This window comes from Aspergillus versicolor, assembly GCF_001890125.1.
Source record: "Aspergillus versicolor CBS 583.65 unplaced genomic scaffold ASPVEscaffold_2, whole genome shotgun sequence".
NCBI lineage: Eukaryota > Fungi > Ascomycota > Eurotiomycetes > Eurotiales > Aspergillaceae > Aspergillus > Aspergillus versicolor.
This window is the reverse complement of record NW_024467525.1, coordinates 637,598-655,961: the sequence shown is the minus strand read 5'-3', so window position 1 is coordinate 655,961 and position 18,364 is coordinate 637,598. Positions and strand designations below refer to the sequence as shown.

Below are 18,364 nucleotides of genomic sequence, written 5' to 3'. Positions count from 1 at the left end.
CCTTCATTGGCCTAGCTCAGATGAGCTGAGTCTAGTAGAAGAGCCCTTTTTACTACTAAATCAGTGCAGGCGGGTGATCTCTTAGACTCTTACTCTGTGAAAAAGCTTTTGTCTATATATTCTCAGATACTATGAGCCCTGGCAAGCACCGATTACTTCTAATAGATATATAAACATACAAGATAATAAAGAGTGCTGATATATAGTTAATTTCCTTAGCTATATAGAAGCTATAAAAGAACCTATCTATAGCATTAGCTATAACCTCTCTATATTTCTTATACACGCACTATATAAGTGCCCTGTAACACCGCCTGAAAGTAGAGCACGACAAACATTCTTCCTCCAGCGGCCTCTGGCGTATAGCGTTGTACATCAACCACGCCTGCTACGCCAATGCTAGGTAGAGGTGGAGGGAGAACTGTTAGAATCCTTTATATCTCTCTGCCTTCGACCTAGGTGGCAATAAATCAAAAAAATTCTGTTATTCTACAACTAGATGTGCTGTGGTCTAAAGTACTAGAACGCATCCATTTCCTGGCACAGAACCAACCCCTTATTTCTACTCAGCTGATACTATATAAGATCATACACTTGGAAATCTTCCTTTTTCCGCCCCCGGCCGCACTCACGCTCCATTTCAATGACTTCCCCGTCCATGATACCATGTACATAAGACTGTCCGATAACAATATGACCCTCTTCATACTGTCGTAGTACGATAGGCACGGGCGCGCCTAATAAGACAGCGATCTGATCCCCAGGCTGGATATTAGGATGTCCAACCCCGATAGAACCTTTGGCTGTGCGGAAAAAAACTAGGTTGACGCAATGCAGATTGATATTTCCAAAGGCCCACCACTCCGCCCCTTCCTTCCTCACGTAGAAAATAAGAAAATCTTCATCGCTCTGGGACTCGGGTGGGAAACCGCAATCTACACCGGGGCCCCAGATCACTTCTGATAGAGTTTCTTCTGTTGGCTCGGAGGGGATGCGTCGGATATAAAGTGGCTCACGCATGGAGCGAACTCGATCAAGGAGGAGCGTGCGCCAGAATGCCTCGCGACGGGAGTGTGGACTGAACGGGTAAGTTCCCGGGTCATCTAGCCTGGCGATCTCTTTCCACTGGTTGACGATAGAAAGCTGGATCTTGTTATTGTGCTCTAAATTTAAGACGCCCGTGGTGGTATCGAAACTCTGGGACATAGTCCTTCCGATGTCCCATGAAGAGCCGACTACCTCTATCGTATCGAATGGGACACCGCAAACACGAAGGATCCCTCCATCTGTGGAGAATTCAAGCGGAAATGGGGAGATGTCGTGTAAGCTGGCATTATAGACTTGGCCTGCTTGTTCCGTGCTTGGGCTTGTAGTAGTGCTTGAGGATGCTGGTTTGATCACGTCTTCTGAGTCCCGCGAATGATGCATAAATGGAAAGAGCGCGTTGTAGGGAGAGAAAGAACTGATCCATATAGAGTTTAACTGCCAAAGACTATGAATGGTCCAGTCGGGCACCCATGACGGTAAATCTTGTTTCCATCTGCGAATTTTATGCATCTGATAGTCGGGGGGAGCCGCGTGAGCAGTGATAATCTCTAATTTCTGAGATTGGACTAGGAATCGCTGGGCAACTTGGATGTAAAGCCACCGTGTGGGAAGCATATAGTTGGGCCGGAAATCATTACGCTCGTCGCTGGCCTCGTCAAGGAGAGTGATCAGTCCAAAGATCTGATCGCGCGGGTCAGAAGCATCAAAATTGATAGTCAAAGCCAGCAGTCTAGACATCGAGAGGGAGACTCTCCCTCCTGTCTCCTGCGAAGCCCTGTGTAGGAGGAAGAAGGGAAATGTGGCGCTGGCTGCCCAGCAAAGCTCCCAGCGAGCTTGTGCCCTCCTCGTGATGCCGCTGTTGTAATGAAAGCCGGATTCTTTCAAGCTCTGGATCATTGAATACAAGGCTTCCTGAAACAAGGGCCATTCTACGGCCTGAGATCCACATTGCAGTATTATTCGCCTGGCGTGGATCACCTCTTGAAGCACCCACACGCGTTTCCACCATCGCCGACGGAGGATTTTTCTATAGGCCTCTGTCAAGTTCAGGAGATGTTGTAGCCAATCCACTTTCAAGCTGCAAAGTTCCTGGGGTAACAATGCTTCTGGTCTGCTAATTTCGAGCACGGATTTAATTCGAGCCTCCGTCACAACATGCTTATCAGAATCCCAGTTGAATGGCTCTGGATGAAAAGGAAAGTTAAGGGACGAGAGAGTACTTTCAAAATCGTGTTTTTCACGCTCCTTAGATACGAGGTGCAGGGAGCGAAAGATACGGCTGCTCGTCACTGATTCCCTCCCGAGCCAAACCACTACTCTAGTAGCATTGAGGTAGACGCGATCCATCTGCATAACCTGCTGAGCACGTTCTTGTAGGTTGGATTGATCAATGCAAATAGCATCCACCCACATGACACGCTCCTGCTCGCGCCAGCGCATGTCCCTGAGCGCTGCCTCCAGATCTGGTGTCACAGCGAACGACTGATCATTCACGGTGATGACGCTTCTAGCATCAGATCGACCCCAAGCGTAAGATAGCGCTTCGTACTCAGAATACAATGCAAGGTCTATCTCGCGAAGAGAACATTGGATGGGATTGTAGGACTCAAGGCTCGGTAGCACGGAAAGTAGTCGGATGTTCTTGGGGTTGGATAGACGCTGATAGACGTTTTGTCCGACTATCTCAGGCTCTATGGTTCCACTTTCGTCGTACTTGTGCGCCTCTGCCTGGACGATAAATTGGCGCCATCGACTGGGCAATTTATTGACAAACCGCTGAATAAAATACTGTCTTGCCACCTCGCTTCGACAGGCCGTGTTCTTCACCTTCAATTCCTTGAGCGATAACGCATGGGTGATCTTGGCAAACACTATAGCTTCGTAGGGCATACACTCTTCGCTATATGTCTGGTTGTCGTGCTGGATCAGAACACAGCATCGTGAATGATGGTGAGACTGAGGTTCCACCCGACATTGGGTACCGTTTGGGCGGGCGAATATACCATCGGAATCGTCCACCACAGACCAATTTTTGGCAAAGTCACCCGTGCGGACCAAAGGAAACACTCTGTCAGCCCACACCTGCTGGATATCTTCTTCCGAAGGATTGTCACCGAGTGATTCGAGGAATTCCAATGAGTAATCTGACAACATGGTGACTGATTTTTTGAGGTACTGTGGTAGGTAGTATGTCTGGATATTTGGGAGATGTTGACAAGAAGTGATTTCGCCAGTGCACACAAGAAAATGAGCTACAGGTGGAGAGAGGTAGCCTGTTAGCCTTCTTCTGGTAAAGCAAATCGCAATTTGCCCGACTGAACTGATAATGATGCTACTATATATAGCAAGAGAAGGCTGAAACAGCCTCGCGGCCTTATGCTCTACAGGCACTATTATTATTTGAGGAGATAATATATCATGCGAGAGCATCCTCGCAGCCTTGCCCTGATAACAGCTCAGATGAATTAGCCTTCTCCTGGTAATGCAAATTGTAATTTGCCCGACTGAATTGACACTGATGCTACCATATGCAATAAGAGAAGGCTGAAACAGCCTTGCAGCTTCGTGTTCTACAGGCGCTATTATTATTTGAGGAGATAATATATCATGCTCGCAGCCTGGCCCTGATAATGGCCTGAGCCCTATATTTTGCAGGAGTTATTATTATTTAAGGAGATAATATGCAGCCTTTCCCCACTTATATGGCATTGCTCTCAGCCTTGCCCCGACAATGGCTCAGATAAAAGAGCGAAGCTGACAGCTTGTCACTGAAAACATCAATTTTTTTCCCCTCACTTCTGTCAAAAACAAGAACTGCACATCGCCATGTCGACCCAACCTCCAGGAGCAGAAGATTTGCTGTCGCCCTCACTCACGGACATCATAGAGTTCCTGAAGCCGGGCGAAGAACCAGACAAAAACGCCCCAGCCCGAGCCCCGGCTAACCAGGTGAACGGGAAAGATACTCAGCCCGCTGAGGGATCGGAATGCGCAATCCAAACCCTTTACGAGGGGCCGCCCAAATGCCGGTGCTGCAAGAACTGGGTTGAACAATACCCCGATGACTTGCGTATGGCAATTGAACAACAACCCCGAACAAAGCAAAGGGCACTGATAGTACGCATGGGTATAAACCACGGCGATGGTAAGCCTCTGGCACTGCATTCGGTTGTGATTCAGAGCCAGTCCCTCAAGGACACGCTTGGCGAGGTTTTTGAGGGCTATAAGGGAATTACGCCGTCCCTGAAGAAGGTCGTGTTCAAAGCGCCTTTCCGCCCATTTTTCTACCGCTGGAGTCGGTTCTGTCAAATCCTCGAACGCCAAAAGAAAGAAGACCCGACAGCCGCAACGTATACCCAGCTACTTTTTGATGTCCTCAAGGCGGAGCTTGCTGAAACGATGGCAGAGGTTGATGACCTTCTGCAACATAGGGTTGTTACCTACCGCATGCTGTGGGCACTTTTTGAGCCGGGTGTCTGCGTTGTAACATCAGCATCGGGCTCCGAGAGATTTTTCCTAGTGGAGGACTGTGAATATAACGACGAGAAAGGCTACCTTGGAGTAGTGGTCCGCTTCGTTGACTGGGATGGCAAACGGTTTGGTTATGATACTGGGTGCCTTGCAATTTGCGGCTTTGCTGGGACCAAAGCGATTACGGACCTCGATGTTTTCCCCGTTGCGTTTCATCCGTCAAGAGAACAGGCAGAAGCTGCCGCGATCAGTCGTGGCCGACGGTTCCGCGAGTTGTGTGGCCTTCAATACATGGCCTACTCGGGACTGATCACGTACAAGGTTGGAGACACAACAATCGAAAAGAATGTAAGTATGCGGGGACCCTTAGCAGTGTTATTGTGTTATTCTACTCACTTCCCAAAGACTGATGGTCGCATCGTCATCGACGCGAGCTCGTTCTTTCACGCCATGCCAGGTAGACAAATCCATTTGGAGCCCTTGGGATCAATCCCGGCTTCACCCCATATCGAGGTTGGGGACGACCACCACACACCAGAGGATCCGGGGCATTTACTTCTGAGAATGCACAGGGACAATCGGTCCGTGTTATCGAATCGTAAAATGATTGGGAACATTGCTTCCAAAGAGAACAATGACGTCGGTAAGTCTATATGATATAACACATCGAGATGGTACTAACATTACTCCAGCTGAAGAGGAGCTCCTGGAGAAACATTTTCTGCTCTGCACGACCTATGTTCGAGGATTTTCATTGAAGTTGAAAATATGGGCCGAATTCGCGCTGGAGGGAATCAGAACCATCAACTGGAATGATAGCGCATACCCCCAGTTAATGTTGCCGGCCGGTTACCGAGATCTGGTCCTGGCATTCGTGGAAGGGCAAGCAAACAACAAAGATGTCTTTGATGATGTTATTGAAGGCAAGGGCCTCGGGGTCATCATGCTGTTCGTGGGTAGTCCAGGTACGGGGAAGACACTAACGGCGGAGAGTATTGCAGACAAGGTTCGGAAGCCCCTGTATGTCCTCAGTTCTGGGGAACTGGGGCAGGATGCAGGGGTAGTCGAGCAGCGATTGCAGGACGCGTTGAAGCTCGCGGAAAAGTGGGACGCGGTTCTCCTTTTCGATGAGTGCGATGTCTTCTTGCAAGAGCGGTCGTCCCATCACCTCGGGCACAACGAGATTGTGGCCGTTTTTCTTCGGTGAGTCGGTCTGAGTTTATGAGATTGGTGCCGCTGCTAATTACAGTATGACAGATTGTTGGAATATTATCGTGGCACTTTGATTATGACTACTAACCGCGCCGATTCCATTGATAAAGCTTTCCAGAGTCGGATCCATCTCACACTGCACTATCCAGAACTCGAGGCGAGCTCAATGAACCAAATTTGGAGGCGATTTCTTGGTCGCTCAAACTCAGACATCAAACTGACTGACGAGCAGTACGAGAGACTGTCTCGCTTGTCGTTGAATGGTCGCCAGATCAAAAACACTGTCAAGATCGCGACCCTTCTGGCCTGTCAGCAGAAGCAGCCGCTAGGGATGGACCAGATCCGAACCGTTCTGGAGGCTTCGCGGGAGATTGATGCTGGAGGCTTGGTTTGATACTTGCTTTGGCACAAGAGACATTGCACAATGCAGTGGTCACGGACGATATGATTAGGTCTTGAGACCTTTCAGCGAGGCTGTGTGCTTCATGTACCTGTGAGAGGTTCTATCGATTGAGGACGACATACGAGTGTTTCCAGGCCTAATAGATTGGTTCAATCAACAATTGATCTCTCCCAGAGCATAAAGTCCAGGATATTACCTGTTTCATACCAGCAGTAGCCGGGCCGTCTTCAAATTATGTTTATAGTTTCCGGGTAGGCGCCACGGTCAAGAAGTCGCATGAATTTTGCGTTTCGCGGATACGCCAAGCGGCGGTAAGGCGCGTGACTCTAATCGGAAAGCTCGCTATATAAGAACCGCAAATTCACCATCAGCGCAGTGGCAAAGAAGGGAAGATAGGCTTGTAATGTCCACCGCCCACACAGAGTCCTACCGGATTGGGGGGGGTTAAGGCCCCAGGCTCCCCACCCTCATGGGCTCAAGCTTTAGCAAACCACCTACGGTACCATGTTTCCATCGGGATTGGTCAACCCACATCAGAATGATCAGATCAGAAGTATCCATCATCGAAGGGCTATTAAGTCGACTTTCTAGGGGTTTTGTCGGCATATAATGCAATAGAAAGACGGCCTAAAACCGCTTTTTTATGGTCGAATGGTATTTCGATAGATGAGGTGGTCTTGGATATAGAAGCACAGCCTCTTCTATACATGCGAAAGTGTTGAGACTTGAATAGATTACCGAGATATACTGACAGCTATCTCTTAATATGATGGTATTAAGTAACTACAAAATCCCCAAGAAAGTCAGCAGCCTGATCACCAACTTCCCCAGCGATGCCAACTTCTCCGTATACCCATCGACATCATTCTCATCCAGCTCCTTAACCGTATCCAAGATCTGATCGGCCAGGTTATTAACGAACGTCTCCAGCCCATCGCCCGGCTCAATCCCTCCCAAAATAAAGCCAATCCCGCTATCAACAACCATATTCAGAATCTCCTTGACGGGCCTCGTCGCACTGACCCGGATCGTCTTCAGCGCCTTTTCCCAGTACTGAAGGTGCTCCCCGTTATAGACGACGGAGATACCGGTTGCGGTGGCCATAACATTTCCTTCTTTCAGATACGGGAGCTCGGACTTTATGATCTCCTCAATGTTGTCTTCGACTAGTTGGGTGTTGAGCTTTGCGCGGACGACGAAAGTATTGTTTCCTGGGACGATGTCGTTCACGGCGACGGTGGCTTGGCCGACTGTGAGGTTTGCGAGGATTACGCCGAGGGTTACTTCGCCCTGTAGCTTGTTACTTACTGTATAGTGAATGGAAGGGATGGGAAATGCGTACAAGAGTGACGGTGGCTGGGGCAGGGTTGAACACGACGACCTCGCCATACACATTGTTGCCTAGATCGTCTGGCGGCATGACCCCGATTTCGTTGATCCAGAGGTTGGGAAAGTTGTTGAATCCTGGACACATTAGCTCGTGGATCAATATAGAGTCTACGAAAGTGAGACAGACCTGGCAAAGAGACAACCTTCAGCAAATCGACCGTAGTCCCCAGCGTCCCAACGTGAACCCTCGTCTTTGCCTGCCCTGCAACCCTGAATGTCGGATTATACGCAACGTCCTCAACAAGCGCCGCGAACTGATCGACGTCACCAAGTTTGAGACTTTGATTAACAAGGGAAACCTTCTCGTTGGCCCCGAATTTCAGCCTCGGCAGGTCCACAGTTGCAATGGGAATTGGATCGTCAATTGTTTCTGCGCGGAAGAATAACGCCTGCATAGGGTCGAACCGCACACTCACGGCGTCGGGGACTTTGATCTCGCTGAGCACGGAGAACTGGATGCTGTCGTTGGTTGGATTAAGCAGGTTCACTTGGACGTTTGGGATGGGGACGTTGTCGAGGAGGTAGATTGCGAATGCGGGAGCGGCGTATATAATTCTACGAGCGTGAGCGGTCGACTTTCCTGTGTAGGAGATATTTGGAGAACATACAGAAGGGGAAGTCCAGCAGCGAGGAGGACTATACCGAGAAGGCCATAGCAGACGAAGTACCGGGCGACGTGATCGTTTCCGTAACCCCTGCATGGATTAGCATTGTCCACGAGAGAGTGATATGACCAACTTAATCTTCTTCTTCTTCTTTACTGGCTCCACGTTTTCTCCATCCTTTGCCTTAGCTTCCTTATCATCCTCAGCCCCTTGGATGTATAGCCTGTTTCACCATTAACATGGTTGAATAATTACCCAGGATGCATTACTTACGGACGACTAGCATATTGCCCGATATTGAACACGACGCCGAGGATCCTCAGACCACCCTATATCCAATTAGCATATATAACCCTAGATTGAAAGACACTCACGAAGAAAGCACTGGCAAACCACGCCAAGGCCAACAAAAACGAAAACGCCGTGCCAGCCTTATACGTCGCACACTTGATACCATTATCCAGTCGAAAGCCATAGCACTCGGAGTCGATAAACTAATCAATTAGCACTTTCTGCCATTCAATAACTAATAGACTTAATGAGCTAACCTGAACAACCAGCGCAAACACCGCACAGACAGCATTCGCCAGGGCCCAGAACAAATCGTAGACAAAGTTCGGATACGGCGGGACAAGACATGCTAGGGCGCTGAACGAGGCGAGAGCGATGATGTAAATGAGAAGGTCATCGCTGTATTCTGTGTTCGTGAAGAACTTCCCGTTGAGACCGAGTGTTATGATGGCTGATATGAAGACTCCCACGCGCGCGAGGAACCCGAAGAAGGTGAGGATCATGATTGCCTGTCGGGGAGGTGATCAAGTCTGTACATATGGGCTGGATGGTTGACAAGAACTGCGAGGAGGCCTGTTTTGAGAACAAGTAACAGGGGAGCCGGGCACGCACCAGCAGACCTCAACTTAGCTCAAAGCGGGGAGTAAATATGGAACCGCGGGGAAGGGACAACATAAGAAGAATATCCCTCAGGGATTTGGGTGGAGCTGAAGGATGGACCCTTCGTAATTGCATGCGAGCAGAGCAGCCAAGTGCTCACGAGCCGAGTCGGCGTCGAAAGGTTAAAAGCCCTAAGCAGACGGTCCGCGGTAGGGACGGAACACACAGCTGGACTTCTACTTACTCCGCATTGATGGCTGGTCTGGGAAGGAGGCCCTGGCTTTCATGGGCTAGCGAAAAAAAGTCAGACAGGGGTCGGAGCTTGTGATGGAGTACAGGCCAAGGTCTTTGCGCCGTTGGAATTCTAGCGTGTACTACACCAGTACGCTTGGGCCGGGGATTGCACCGAGTGATTGACAGGAGGGGTTTAATTCAATTATTTCATCGGATTGTTCATTCAGTGCTCGCTAGTCTGACACGAGCTATTCTCAGCTATTTAGCCTATTTATCAAGTGTATCTACTCTGGAAACCATCCAACTTAGCAGTTATTGTCCTCTCAGAACTATCATGTAGTTACACCATGGAATTGAGTTGTATTAACATATGGGAACATTGCATGTGCGGTAATACATGGAAGCGAAAGTAGTACATCATAAACGTCATCATGCAATTCAAGTTAAACAAAAAAAAAGAAAACGAGAATGAAAGACACCAAATCAAGGCTTAACAAGCTGCCCGCCTCTCTTCTTAAGCTTCTTCCTAAACAACCTCATGGAATAAGTCTTCGGGAGCTGACGCACAAACAGCGGCGTAAACGGATACACGCAAGTCATCCCAGAAACAAAAAGCCCCGAGATCATCCTCGATGACTTGCTCGACTTCAAATGAAACTGTTCGCGCAGCGACGGCGGGAGCTGCTCAATCGTCAACCGTCTAATAAACGGCATCGCCACAAGAACCGCAGGCCTCGCCCACAGCGGAACACTCTTAACAGGGTGAAAGATCTCCTTGAGAACCAGCTCCGCGTCAGGCGTAACCCGAAGCTGATTCTCAATAACATCACACCAATACATCCTAAACTCCTTCAGATTCTTCGGCCACATATCCTTCGGCACCTGCAGCGACGTGCCCATGACCGAGTAAGCCTGGAAGACCCGCTCAGCCATCGCAGGCGGCAGAGGCCCGTAGATGAGCTCATACATGCCCACCATAGAGGCATAGATTGTAATCGCAACCCAGAGCTGGAGTTCCGGATCAAGCGCGCTGTATGGTCGAGGCCCGGCCTCGGACTTGACGCGCGCATGAGCCTGGTCTACCCACGCCTTCATGCTTGCTTTGTCTTCGGGCGTGCCGAATATCATCACGTAGATGTACATCTGCGTGTACTGGACTCGGGCAATGGCACGCTTTGTAAATGTGCTGTGGTCTGCAACACCCTGTCCGACAGAAGGGTGGGCGATTTGGAGGAGGATGGCGGCCGGACCACCGGCGAGGGCTATGCCTTCGCGGGCGACTTTCTTGAGCTCTTTCATTGCGAGTGGAGATACCCTGGAGAAGGGGTTGTTGGGGTCTTCCTTCTCGACGGTGATGGTGAATGAGCCAGAGCTGGAGCTCTCGGCTTGGGAGGTGGCCTCGGGGGCTTTCTCGGCCATGGTTGTATCGATCATGGTATATCTTTCGACAAGACTTTGCTTTGGTCAAACTGAGAGATATGAATTTCTTGGAAGCCCAAGGCAGGGAAGCTCTAGTAAATAAAGCTTGAGTCTCTGGATAGAGCGTACACCACGCCATTCTGATACAACTGATGCCGCTGACTTTCCGCATCTTGCCTCTGTAAAGGAGGGTAGAAGCCCGAGGGCCCCTAGCCGCTGCCGCGAACCGCCATCGGCACCTTCAAAATCTCATGCTTGACCATTTTAAAGAGTGAGGCAATGGGCTCTTCCCCTCATTCACGCGCCAGATGGAGGTCACAAGCGGAACGGACCCATGGGGGATCCGGGCGAACATGATGGGGAAAGCGGGGAGATGGGATATGACGATATCACACGGAGACATTCCTGGATACCACTGCGAGAGGGAGATGGGCACCGAGCAATAGATCGACGATTGGCGAGGGTCCTCGAGGCGAGTCGGAGAAATAATCAATTTAGACATTTAGTAAATTTAGGTTGTTCGGGACTTTGGCTGACGGGCCGAGACCCACTTGGGCGGGTCCACTCCGAGATAAAAGCCAATAGAATATTAGGAATATACGGAGGGTGTAATTTTGGCACTGTCAGATTACGCCATCGTTACCGCTAAGTAACGACGTCCTTCGGATCCTGGAGGCCCATCATTGATGGTGGGTTAGATCATGATCAATACGGTCGACTCAAGCCCCGCAAGAATCAATCCAGCTGTGTGCGGGTGGTACAGTAGAATGTCGACGTTGATAGTATGTAATCGTCTTTGCAGAGCTGAATCCGAATTGCAGAGCGTCAGAAACGAGGATATCGTGCGTTGAGGCAATAATTGCACCAGTGTATATTTGATAGTTTACTTTGCTAATTTGAAGAAGAATATCTCGCAAGGGAAGCATAGTATTATTAGCGGAAGGCTACATAAAGCCTAATCAACATGTCCTCCAAGCACTGCGACTATATACAACCAGCAACCCTGCATCATATCCAGGAACATTCCTTTCGAATCCACCCCAGATTACCATTCCAACATCCAATCCACGACAGGTGGTTTGCCTGTCTTATATATTGTGACCTGCCAAAAGGAACCACTCGTAGAGCTGGACTATCCAGGATAGCTATGTCTTGTCAAGTTAGCTGCAGCTCAACGAATTGATTCCGTTTGACGCGTCTAGCCAAAGATAGCTCCGAGGACACCGGAGATGAGCTGAACAATGGCGTTGATGAGCTAGAATAGTATTAGTCAAATTTCACAACGTTAGTGGAGAAGGTCATACCGGAGCAACCGCATCAATCAAGCCGCTGATAGCCTTAACAAAGTCAGGAGTCAGGAGCTCATTGGCGCTTCCAACAACGTTGATAATGTTCTGAGTGGTCTTGTCGTTCAGCAGCTTAGCGGCGTTTGTGATGATTGTCGACAGCTTCTTGACGGTGTCGGGGTTGATCAAGTCGAGGAGAGGTCCAATGGAGTTGAGGACGTCGCCAATGGTACCGCCGATATCGCCTAGGCCACCGAGGAGGTCACCACCGCCGGTATCGTTTTGGCGGGCAACAAGGGCGCTCTTGAGCTGCTCGACGGGGTCGGGAGCTGGGATAGCCAGGGCCACGAGGGGCAGGACGAGCAGAAGGAAGAATTGGAAGTACTTCATTTTGAAAAGCGGACTTGGTGCTGCAAGGAGTTAGGAATTATAAGTTGAAGGCTGTTTGGCGTGAGAGAGAAGCTTGGAACAACTAGGAACTCCTGAGATTGGTGAGGTTGCTGATGAGGAGAAAGTTGAGGGTGAACATCAGGATGCTTTTATATTCAAGAAGCCGTGCTCGTAGCTGGACGGATTCATAGTACCAATTGCAAGAACGGTATGTTACCAGCATTCTCTCCGTGCCCATGATCCATGTGACGGCAAGTTGGTGTCCTCGCTTTGGCACATTCGGTAAACAGCCCGCGGATCGACGGTGATAATCAGGAGGAAAATGATGAAAGCCACTCAGAAGATAGTGCGGGGTTTAGAAACCTGCAGGGTCTGTTTACTCATTGCCTTCGGAGATGAGACATCACGGCCGGTAAGCAACTAGCAGGATGTAGGGTGCCCGGAAAGCTAGTCTTGCATTTGTGGGATCATTGAACCTTGCTACAATATCTGGAGCTCTAGAGATAATGAAAAAATGTTATTCTGTCTATATAGCTGTACATGAATAGGGTATACCGTATATCCCAGCAATTCCCGAGATCAAACAGAGAGTGGTCTAAAGTCCAACGCATACACGGCATATGGTTGCGCAAATGTTGTGATTCCGTGATAGACTAGCTTTACAGTCATATATTAAATTAAAAAGAAGTAAGACACCTCCAATAGCTTTTCGAGATGCTCCATCCGGGTGGCGGCTCGTCGCCAGACCCATCATGCGGAGGGGCAAATTCCACCATAGCTGCACGGCCCGTGGGCCCCCGGCCGAAATCAATATGGAGATTTGGTAACTGGGGCGATCGACAAGGAAATATTCATTTGCTGAGTCCAATTATGACGCCTTTGGGTGACCTCGGGAGGGATGGACGGACCGCGGGCTGGTCGTATATTCAACAATCGGTACTATATCCCGCACGATTGACACATCTTGAAAGACCCTCGCAATCTGTGGGGTATGCAGGCGAAGAAAGGTCATAATCACAAGTCTTATATAGCATGTGCTTGGCAGGTCCCTCGGTGGATTCTTGGAGTATGTCTACCTGCTCTTCCCCCTCCTTGGTTTTGTCTTGACTTGACCTGACATTGATTGCTCTTGTGTGGAGAAGTTACCTCGTCTTCTGCTTCGCATCAAAGGTTCTGTTCACTCTACTCTTATTGTTGTATTCAAGTCAAGATGCGTTTCTCCGTCCTCGCCATTGCGTTCGCCGCAACCACTGCCTTCGCGCAAGACCAGGAAAATGCCACCACCACCATTCCCGATATTGGAAACTTGCCCTCGCAAATGTTTGTCTAGATCCCTGCTTCAGATGGAAAAAAGCAAAAGAATGCTAACGCTACCAGCTCCCAACTTGCGGGCATGTTGCCAACTCTCCCTCCGAACTGGGAACTCCCCGCCAGCGTCAAAGATCTTAAAGACTCGCTCCCAACACCTCCCCCAGGCATCTTGACCGACCTCGTCAATGCAGTCCCTACCTCCGTTCTTCGCGGCCTGGTGAACCCTGCTTCTCGCAGTGCGCTTCAGGAAAGCGCTGCCAACGGCGAGGTCCCCGACTGGTACAAGGACCTCCCGACCCAGGCGAAGTCCTACCTGGGTCTTTTCGCTACCCAGATTGCCGATCGAAGCATTAACTACAACCCTACTGCGGCCGTTGCGTCTCCTGGCAGCACCGTCAAGGCTAGTGCTGATAGCGCGGATTCTGCGAATGACGGAGGCGAATCTGGAGGTTCTAGCGAGGCCCCTGACAAGGACAACGCGGCCTTTTCTTCTTATGATAGCAAGGCGATCTCGACCAGTGTCTTTGTTGCAGTGGGCATCCTCGGTGTTGCGCTTGCGCTGTAGGTGTGATATGAACATGTCAGTCGGATAATATCGTGGTGGTTTACATGTGAACGGGACAGGGGAGGATAGGGCTGCAGCAGAGTAATCTATTGTACTTAGTTCCCAACGGCAATAATCATATCGAGTACGAGTACATTGCTAATCAAGTTTGGCTTGGAGTCTTTTCGCATTCAATACCTTTCTCGCCTTAGTCGTGCCAACGCCTTCAGGTACCGTCCGCCGTGCGTTGTCGATCATCTCGCTTACAGCTTGTTCCCAGCGCCGTTAAAGGGCTGGGGGCAATGGCTAATCTAAGTCTCGGCCCGAACTGGGTCTGCAGGAGTGTGGGAGCCAGTGGGCTGTTCTCTCGGCGTCGCCACGCTGCTCGCTAGATCTGGCACTAGATGCAGCCCCGGCACTACCAACGGCCCTAACGTCTGCCGATGGACTAGTATTTTACAAGGCATATACACACACTAAGTCTATCGCCCGGCCCGACAGCAAGGGTCCTCTGCTGGTAAGACTATTGGTTAGTATTGCTTGATGCTGTGGTCTGCTTCGGGCCGGGACTGGTCATACGGAGTACAATCCACAGTCGACTGGGAGATGGATATCCACCGTGCAAGGGTCTCACCCGCGGAATATTCACTTTGTAAGTGGTCTCGCACTGGTATCCCAATATAGACCTGTAAGCCGTATAATATTAATGGTTTGCCTCTGACTGGAACGAGGTTGTATGCCGAACCTAATCCCAACGCCTCTCTAAACTTTGACGTCCGTGATATCTGCACGCCTCAGGAGAATGCGGAGTACTGCGGGGAGAGATAGCAAGTCGGCTCCACTAAACCTAAGAGGACTTGCTCCGTTTTCGCGACAGGGTGTTGGTGTGATATGTTTTGCTGCTGGTAGTATACGTGGGCTTCCACGTTCACTCCAGCGCGAGGTGATTGCTTTATTAAGATCCTGATCCAGAAGAATGAACCTTGAAAGGAATTGGAAGCGCAAAGTAATCGCCAACATGAATTCCAACGAAAGCGAACCGCTCTTGATAGAGCCTTCTCCTGAGGCATCCAGCTCCGAAGCCTCCCTCGGGTTCCAGAAGATCAAGAAGAAAGGCCCGATAATGGACAAACTGAACAAACTGAATAAACCACCCCGGAAACGCTCTCGCATTGCGTGTACGTGGTGTCGCGATCGAAAAGTCCGCTGCGATGCCTCGAGCCACGGCACACCATGCACGAACTGCGAGCTCGACCAGCAGGAGTGTGTTGTTCATTCAGCATCACAGTACGTTTACCAAGACAGTCAATGGTTACTAGCAAGCTGATATCAGAAGGAGCAAGCATATTCGTGCGAAAAAGCCAGCCTCGCGCCATCAGCCATATCCATCGCCCACCACACCAAGTACAGCCAAAGCCTCTATATTTCAGGCCTCAGAGGCTTCATCACGCAGTCCGCTCATATCCCACTCATGGAGCGAGAGAGCCGGCAGCCAAACGCCCTGGAGGACGCCTCCCCATCCAAGCTCTTCTTCAACCTCACTAGCATCAACATCCACTACCCAGTCCAGCGCAGTTCCAGACGTCTTTTACTCCGCCTACCCATTCCTGACACTCCCCGGCCTCTCTGACATCTCGCAAGAGGACTTCCAGTATCTCACCATAAAGGGCTGCTTCCGTGTCCCTAGTGGTGCAGTACTGGATGAGTTTATCCGGAAGTACTTCCTCTACGTGCACCCCTGTCTGCCTACTATCAACGAAGCCGAGTTCTGGCAGATGTACTACCGGCCGCCTTTGCCTGATGGTGAGGACGGCGGTATCAGTCTGTTTACGTTCCAGGCAATGTTATTTGCGAGTTCAGCGGTATGCCCCCCACCACGATTCAGAATATACTTGCTAATACTCATTCTATAGTTCGTCTCTCCAGAGACAATCAGATCAGCAGGATTCCCAGATACGCGAACAGCGCGCAACACACTCTACACCCGCGCCAAAGTATATCCCCCAACATATTAACCTACAAGCAAAAGTACACCAGCTAATCTGATCAGCTCCTCTACGATCTAGGCTGCGACAAATCCCCCCTATCGACAGTCCAAGCATCCCTCCTCCTAACGCACCAATCCTCCCCCACAGACCTCCACGCCGGCTCTCTCTGGCTCAGTATCGCAATCCAAAGCGCCATCGTCTACAACGCCCTAAGTCCATCAACAGACACCATAAAGAAGCGCATATGGTGGTGCATCTTGCTCCGAGATCGTATAATCGCGCTCGGCCTAAGGCGGCACCCGCAGATTACACCGCAGACAATAGGCCTTGACCTTACGGGGACGGGTGCTGCATGTAGGACTGTGCTTGCGGAGAAGGATCTCGAAGATGAAGTCTCCGGGTCAGAGGTGTATGACCCTGAGGCGAAGAGGTTGCTTGCGAAGGTTGTGGGCGTGCAGTGTGAGTTGGCGGTTTGTTTGGGGGATGTGCTGGGGGTTGTCCATTCTTCTGCGTCTCCTGCGAACATGGGAGGTGGGAATATTTGTGGTGATATGCAGTCACAGGCACAGGGGCAGAGACAAGGGGAGGTAAAGAGTGTCAAGAAACAGGTCGCAGAGTGCAAGGCCAGTCTCCTTCGGTGGTCGACAAACGCAAAGGCTCCGCTGGGGGCGGTCGTGAACTCCCATATGACACATGAGTCTGTGGGATTATTCTTTGGGTTGACGTTCTTCCACTACCAGTATGTCTTTTATTGCCCTTTTCTTGGAATTTGACCTGGACGAAGCTGATAGTGATCAAAGTGCCGCCCGTCTAGCCCTCTGCAACTTCGAAGCCCTAAGCATCCAACTCAACAAAGATTCAAACACACCGAACACTACAAATACAGACCAAGACGAAGAAGATGCAGACAATGAACGAATCCAAGACGAACTCGAAGACGCCACAGGCTGCATCACAGACACAATCAAGCGATTCCTCGCCCAGGGTGTCGCCAACCACCTCCCTATAAGCGCGTACGTCCCCAAGGAAGCCAAACCAAATGTCAAATACCTAGTCCATACTAATACTAATAACGTACAGTGTCCCCCTAATAGCCCACCCCCTCCTCCTCAGCGCCCTCGACGTGAAACTCTCTTCGACAAAATCCCAATCTGCCACTCGCAAGCGCCGGTTCCGCTACTACGCCAATCTCATGCAAGTCTTCCAGCAGCGCTATGATGGGACGGATAAAGTTGCTGCCTTTATTCAGCAGACGTTGCAGTTGGCGGATGGGATACTCCCCCGGCCGCGTGCTCGGACGCTCTCATCTAGCAGTGATTGCTCTGAGACTGGGTCTGGGCCAGGTGGGACGTGCAGTAGCTGGCCTGAGCTCTTTGCGGATTTCCCGAAGTTGTATCTCAGGCTCTTGTTCGCGCTGGATTATGCCTTTAGTCGGGGGTATTTTCCGCCTTATGGAGAGGTACAGGGGTTTTGTGGCGGGAATGATACTCATGACGCTGGGGAGACTGGACCAGTGCAGCCTTCAAGGTCAGAGGGGATATCTGGGTTAGGGATACGGGCATCGATATCGCCATATACGGATCTTGGATCTGGATCTGGATGCGGCGGACAAATGCCCATGCAGCTGACGAATCTCTACACTTTGGTTGATTCCGAGCAGCAACAGCAGGAGCATTCTCTGCTGGCTTCATCAGAAGAACCATATACAGCTTCTGTTTGCGAGACCCAAGTCCTCGACCCTCTAGTGATCCCAGCCTACAATCCCATGCTGGATGCGGATTACGCATACCCGGCGCATTTACCGTTCGCGCAACAGAACTACGAATACGGTGTGTATCAACTACATGACAGTGGAATGCTAGACGAAAATGGGCGTTCCGATTTTCTGAGTCTGGGGAGCTCGTCGTCGGAATCATATTCTGATATCGTGACTCATCCTGTGGGTGTTGGGGAGGAGGGGTTTGTGTGCATGGGTGATGGGTAAGGTGTAAAACCAATTTAAGATCACATTCTTTCTGCTATGTATATACGCAAATAAAAACGAAAAAATATATTTTATATGAAAAGATCGGCTTTGATGCCTGCTTAGCCAGTCAGGGCTCTTGCCGCTGTACGAACCGCGGGAGAACAGGAGAATAAAGCAAGCAAGAACAAGAGGGGACGAGCGTCTAGAT

The 18,364-nt window shown here is 50.2% G+C and overlaps 7 protein-coding genes across 7 annotated transcripts; 3 read left to right on the top strand and 4 right to left on the bottom strand.

The window, feature by feature from the left end:
* Positions 1-509: 509 nt before the first annotated feature.
* ASPVEDRAFT_37415 (uncharacterized protein) lies at positions 510-1,857 on the bottom strand. The gene has a single exon (XM_040811463.1). The coding sequence runs from the start codon at positions 1,783-1,785 to the stop codon at positions 577-579; it is 1,209 nt and encodes a 402-aa protein (XP_040663722.1). The 5' UTR covers positions 1,786-1,857; the 3' UTR covers positions 510-576.
* Positions 1,858-3,873: 2,016 nt separating this feature from the next.
* Positions 3,874-6,124, top strand: ASPVEDRAFT_24871 (ATP-binding protein; the record flags this gene model as incomplete). The annotated part of the gene is made up of 4 exons (XM_040809713.1): positions 3,874-4,866; positions 4,924-5,161; positions 5,211-5,721; positions 5,776-6,124. 4 exons carry the CDS (start codon positions 3,874-3,876, stop codon positions 6,122-6,124), a joined length of 2,091 nt encoding a protein of 696 aa, XP_040663721.1.
* A 757-nt stretch (positions 6,125-6,881) lies between these two features.
* On the bottom strand, positions 6,882-8,921 carry ASPVEDRAFT_185182 (uncharacterized protein; the record flags this gene model as incomplete). The annotated part of the gene is made up of 6 exons (XM_040808939.1): positions 6,882-7,429; positions 7,476-7,597; positions 7,650-8,102; positions 8,184-8,217; positions 8,481-8,621; positions 8,676-8,921. The coding sequence occupies 6 exons, from the start codon at positions 8,919-8,921 to the stop codon at positions 6,917-6,919; spliced, it is 1,509 nt and encodes a 502-aa protein (XP_040663720.1). The 3' UTR covers positions 6,882-6,916.
* Positions 8,922-9,735: 814 nt separating this feature from the next.
* Positions 9,736-10,551, bottom strand: ASPVEDRAFT_49838 (oxygenase MpaB family protein; the record flags this gene model as incomplete). The annotated part of the gene is made up of 1 exon (XM_040814225.1): positions 9,736-10,551. One exon carries the CDS (start codon positions 10,549-10,551, stop codon positions 9,736-9,738), a length of 816 nt encoding a protein of 271 aa, XP_040663719.1.
* Positions 10,552-11,869: 1,318 nt separating this feature from the next.
* ASPVEDRAFT_79627 (uncharacterized protein) lies at positions 11,870-12,347 on the bottom strand (the record flags this gene model as incomplete). The annotated part of the gene is made up of 2 exons (XM_040816726.1): positions 11,870-11,926; positions 11,976-12,347. 2 exons carry the CDS (start codon positions 12,345-12,347, stop codon positions 11,870-11,872), a joined length of 429 nt encoding a protein of 142 aa, XP_040663718.1.
* A 1,210-nt stretch (positions 12,348-13,557) lies between these two features.
* On the top strand, positions 13,558-14,223 carry ASPVEDRAFT_79626 (uncharacterized protein; the record flags this gene model as incomplete). The annotated part of the gene is made up of 2 exons (XM_040816725.1): positions 13,558-13,667; positions 13,725-14,223. The coding sequence occupies 2 exons, from the start codon at positions 13,558-13,560 to the stop codon at positions 14,221-14,223; spliced, it is 609 nt and encodes a 202-aa protein (XP_040663717.1).
* A 997-nt stretch (positions 14,224-15,220) lies between these two features.
* ASPVEDRAFT_79625 (Zn(II)2Cys6 transcription factor) lies at positions 15,221-18,174 on the top strand (the record flags this gene model as incomplete). Its single annotated transcript, XM_040816724.1, has 6 exons — positions 15,221-15,489; positions 15,539-16,064; positions 16,116-16,196; positions 16,253-16,929; positions 16,991-17,203; positions 17,271-18,174. 6 exons carry the CDS (start codon positions 15,221-15,223, stop codon positions 18,172-18,174), a joined length of 2,670 nt encoding a protein of 889 aa, XP_040663716.1.
* Positions 18,175-18,364: the final 190 nt, after the last annotated feature.

Bases quoted from the DNA above. Each gene is read 5' to 3' on its own strand.
- ASPVEDRAFT_37415 (XM_040811463.1), bottom strand. From the start codon at position 1,785: ATGTCTAGACTGCTGGCTTTGACTATCAATTTTGATGCTTCTGACCCG.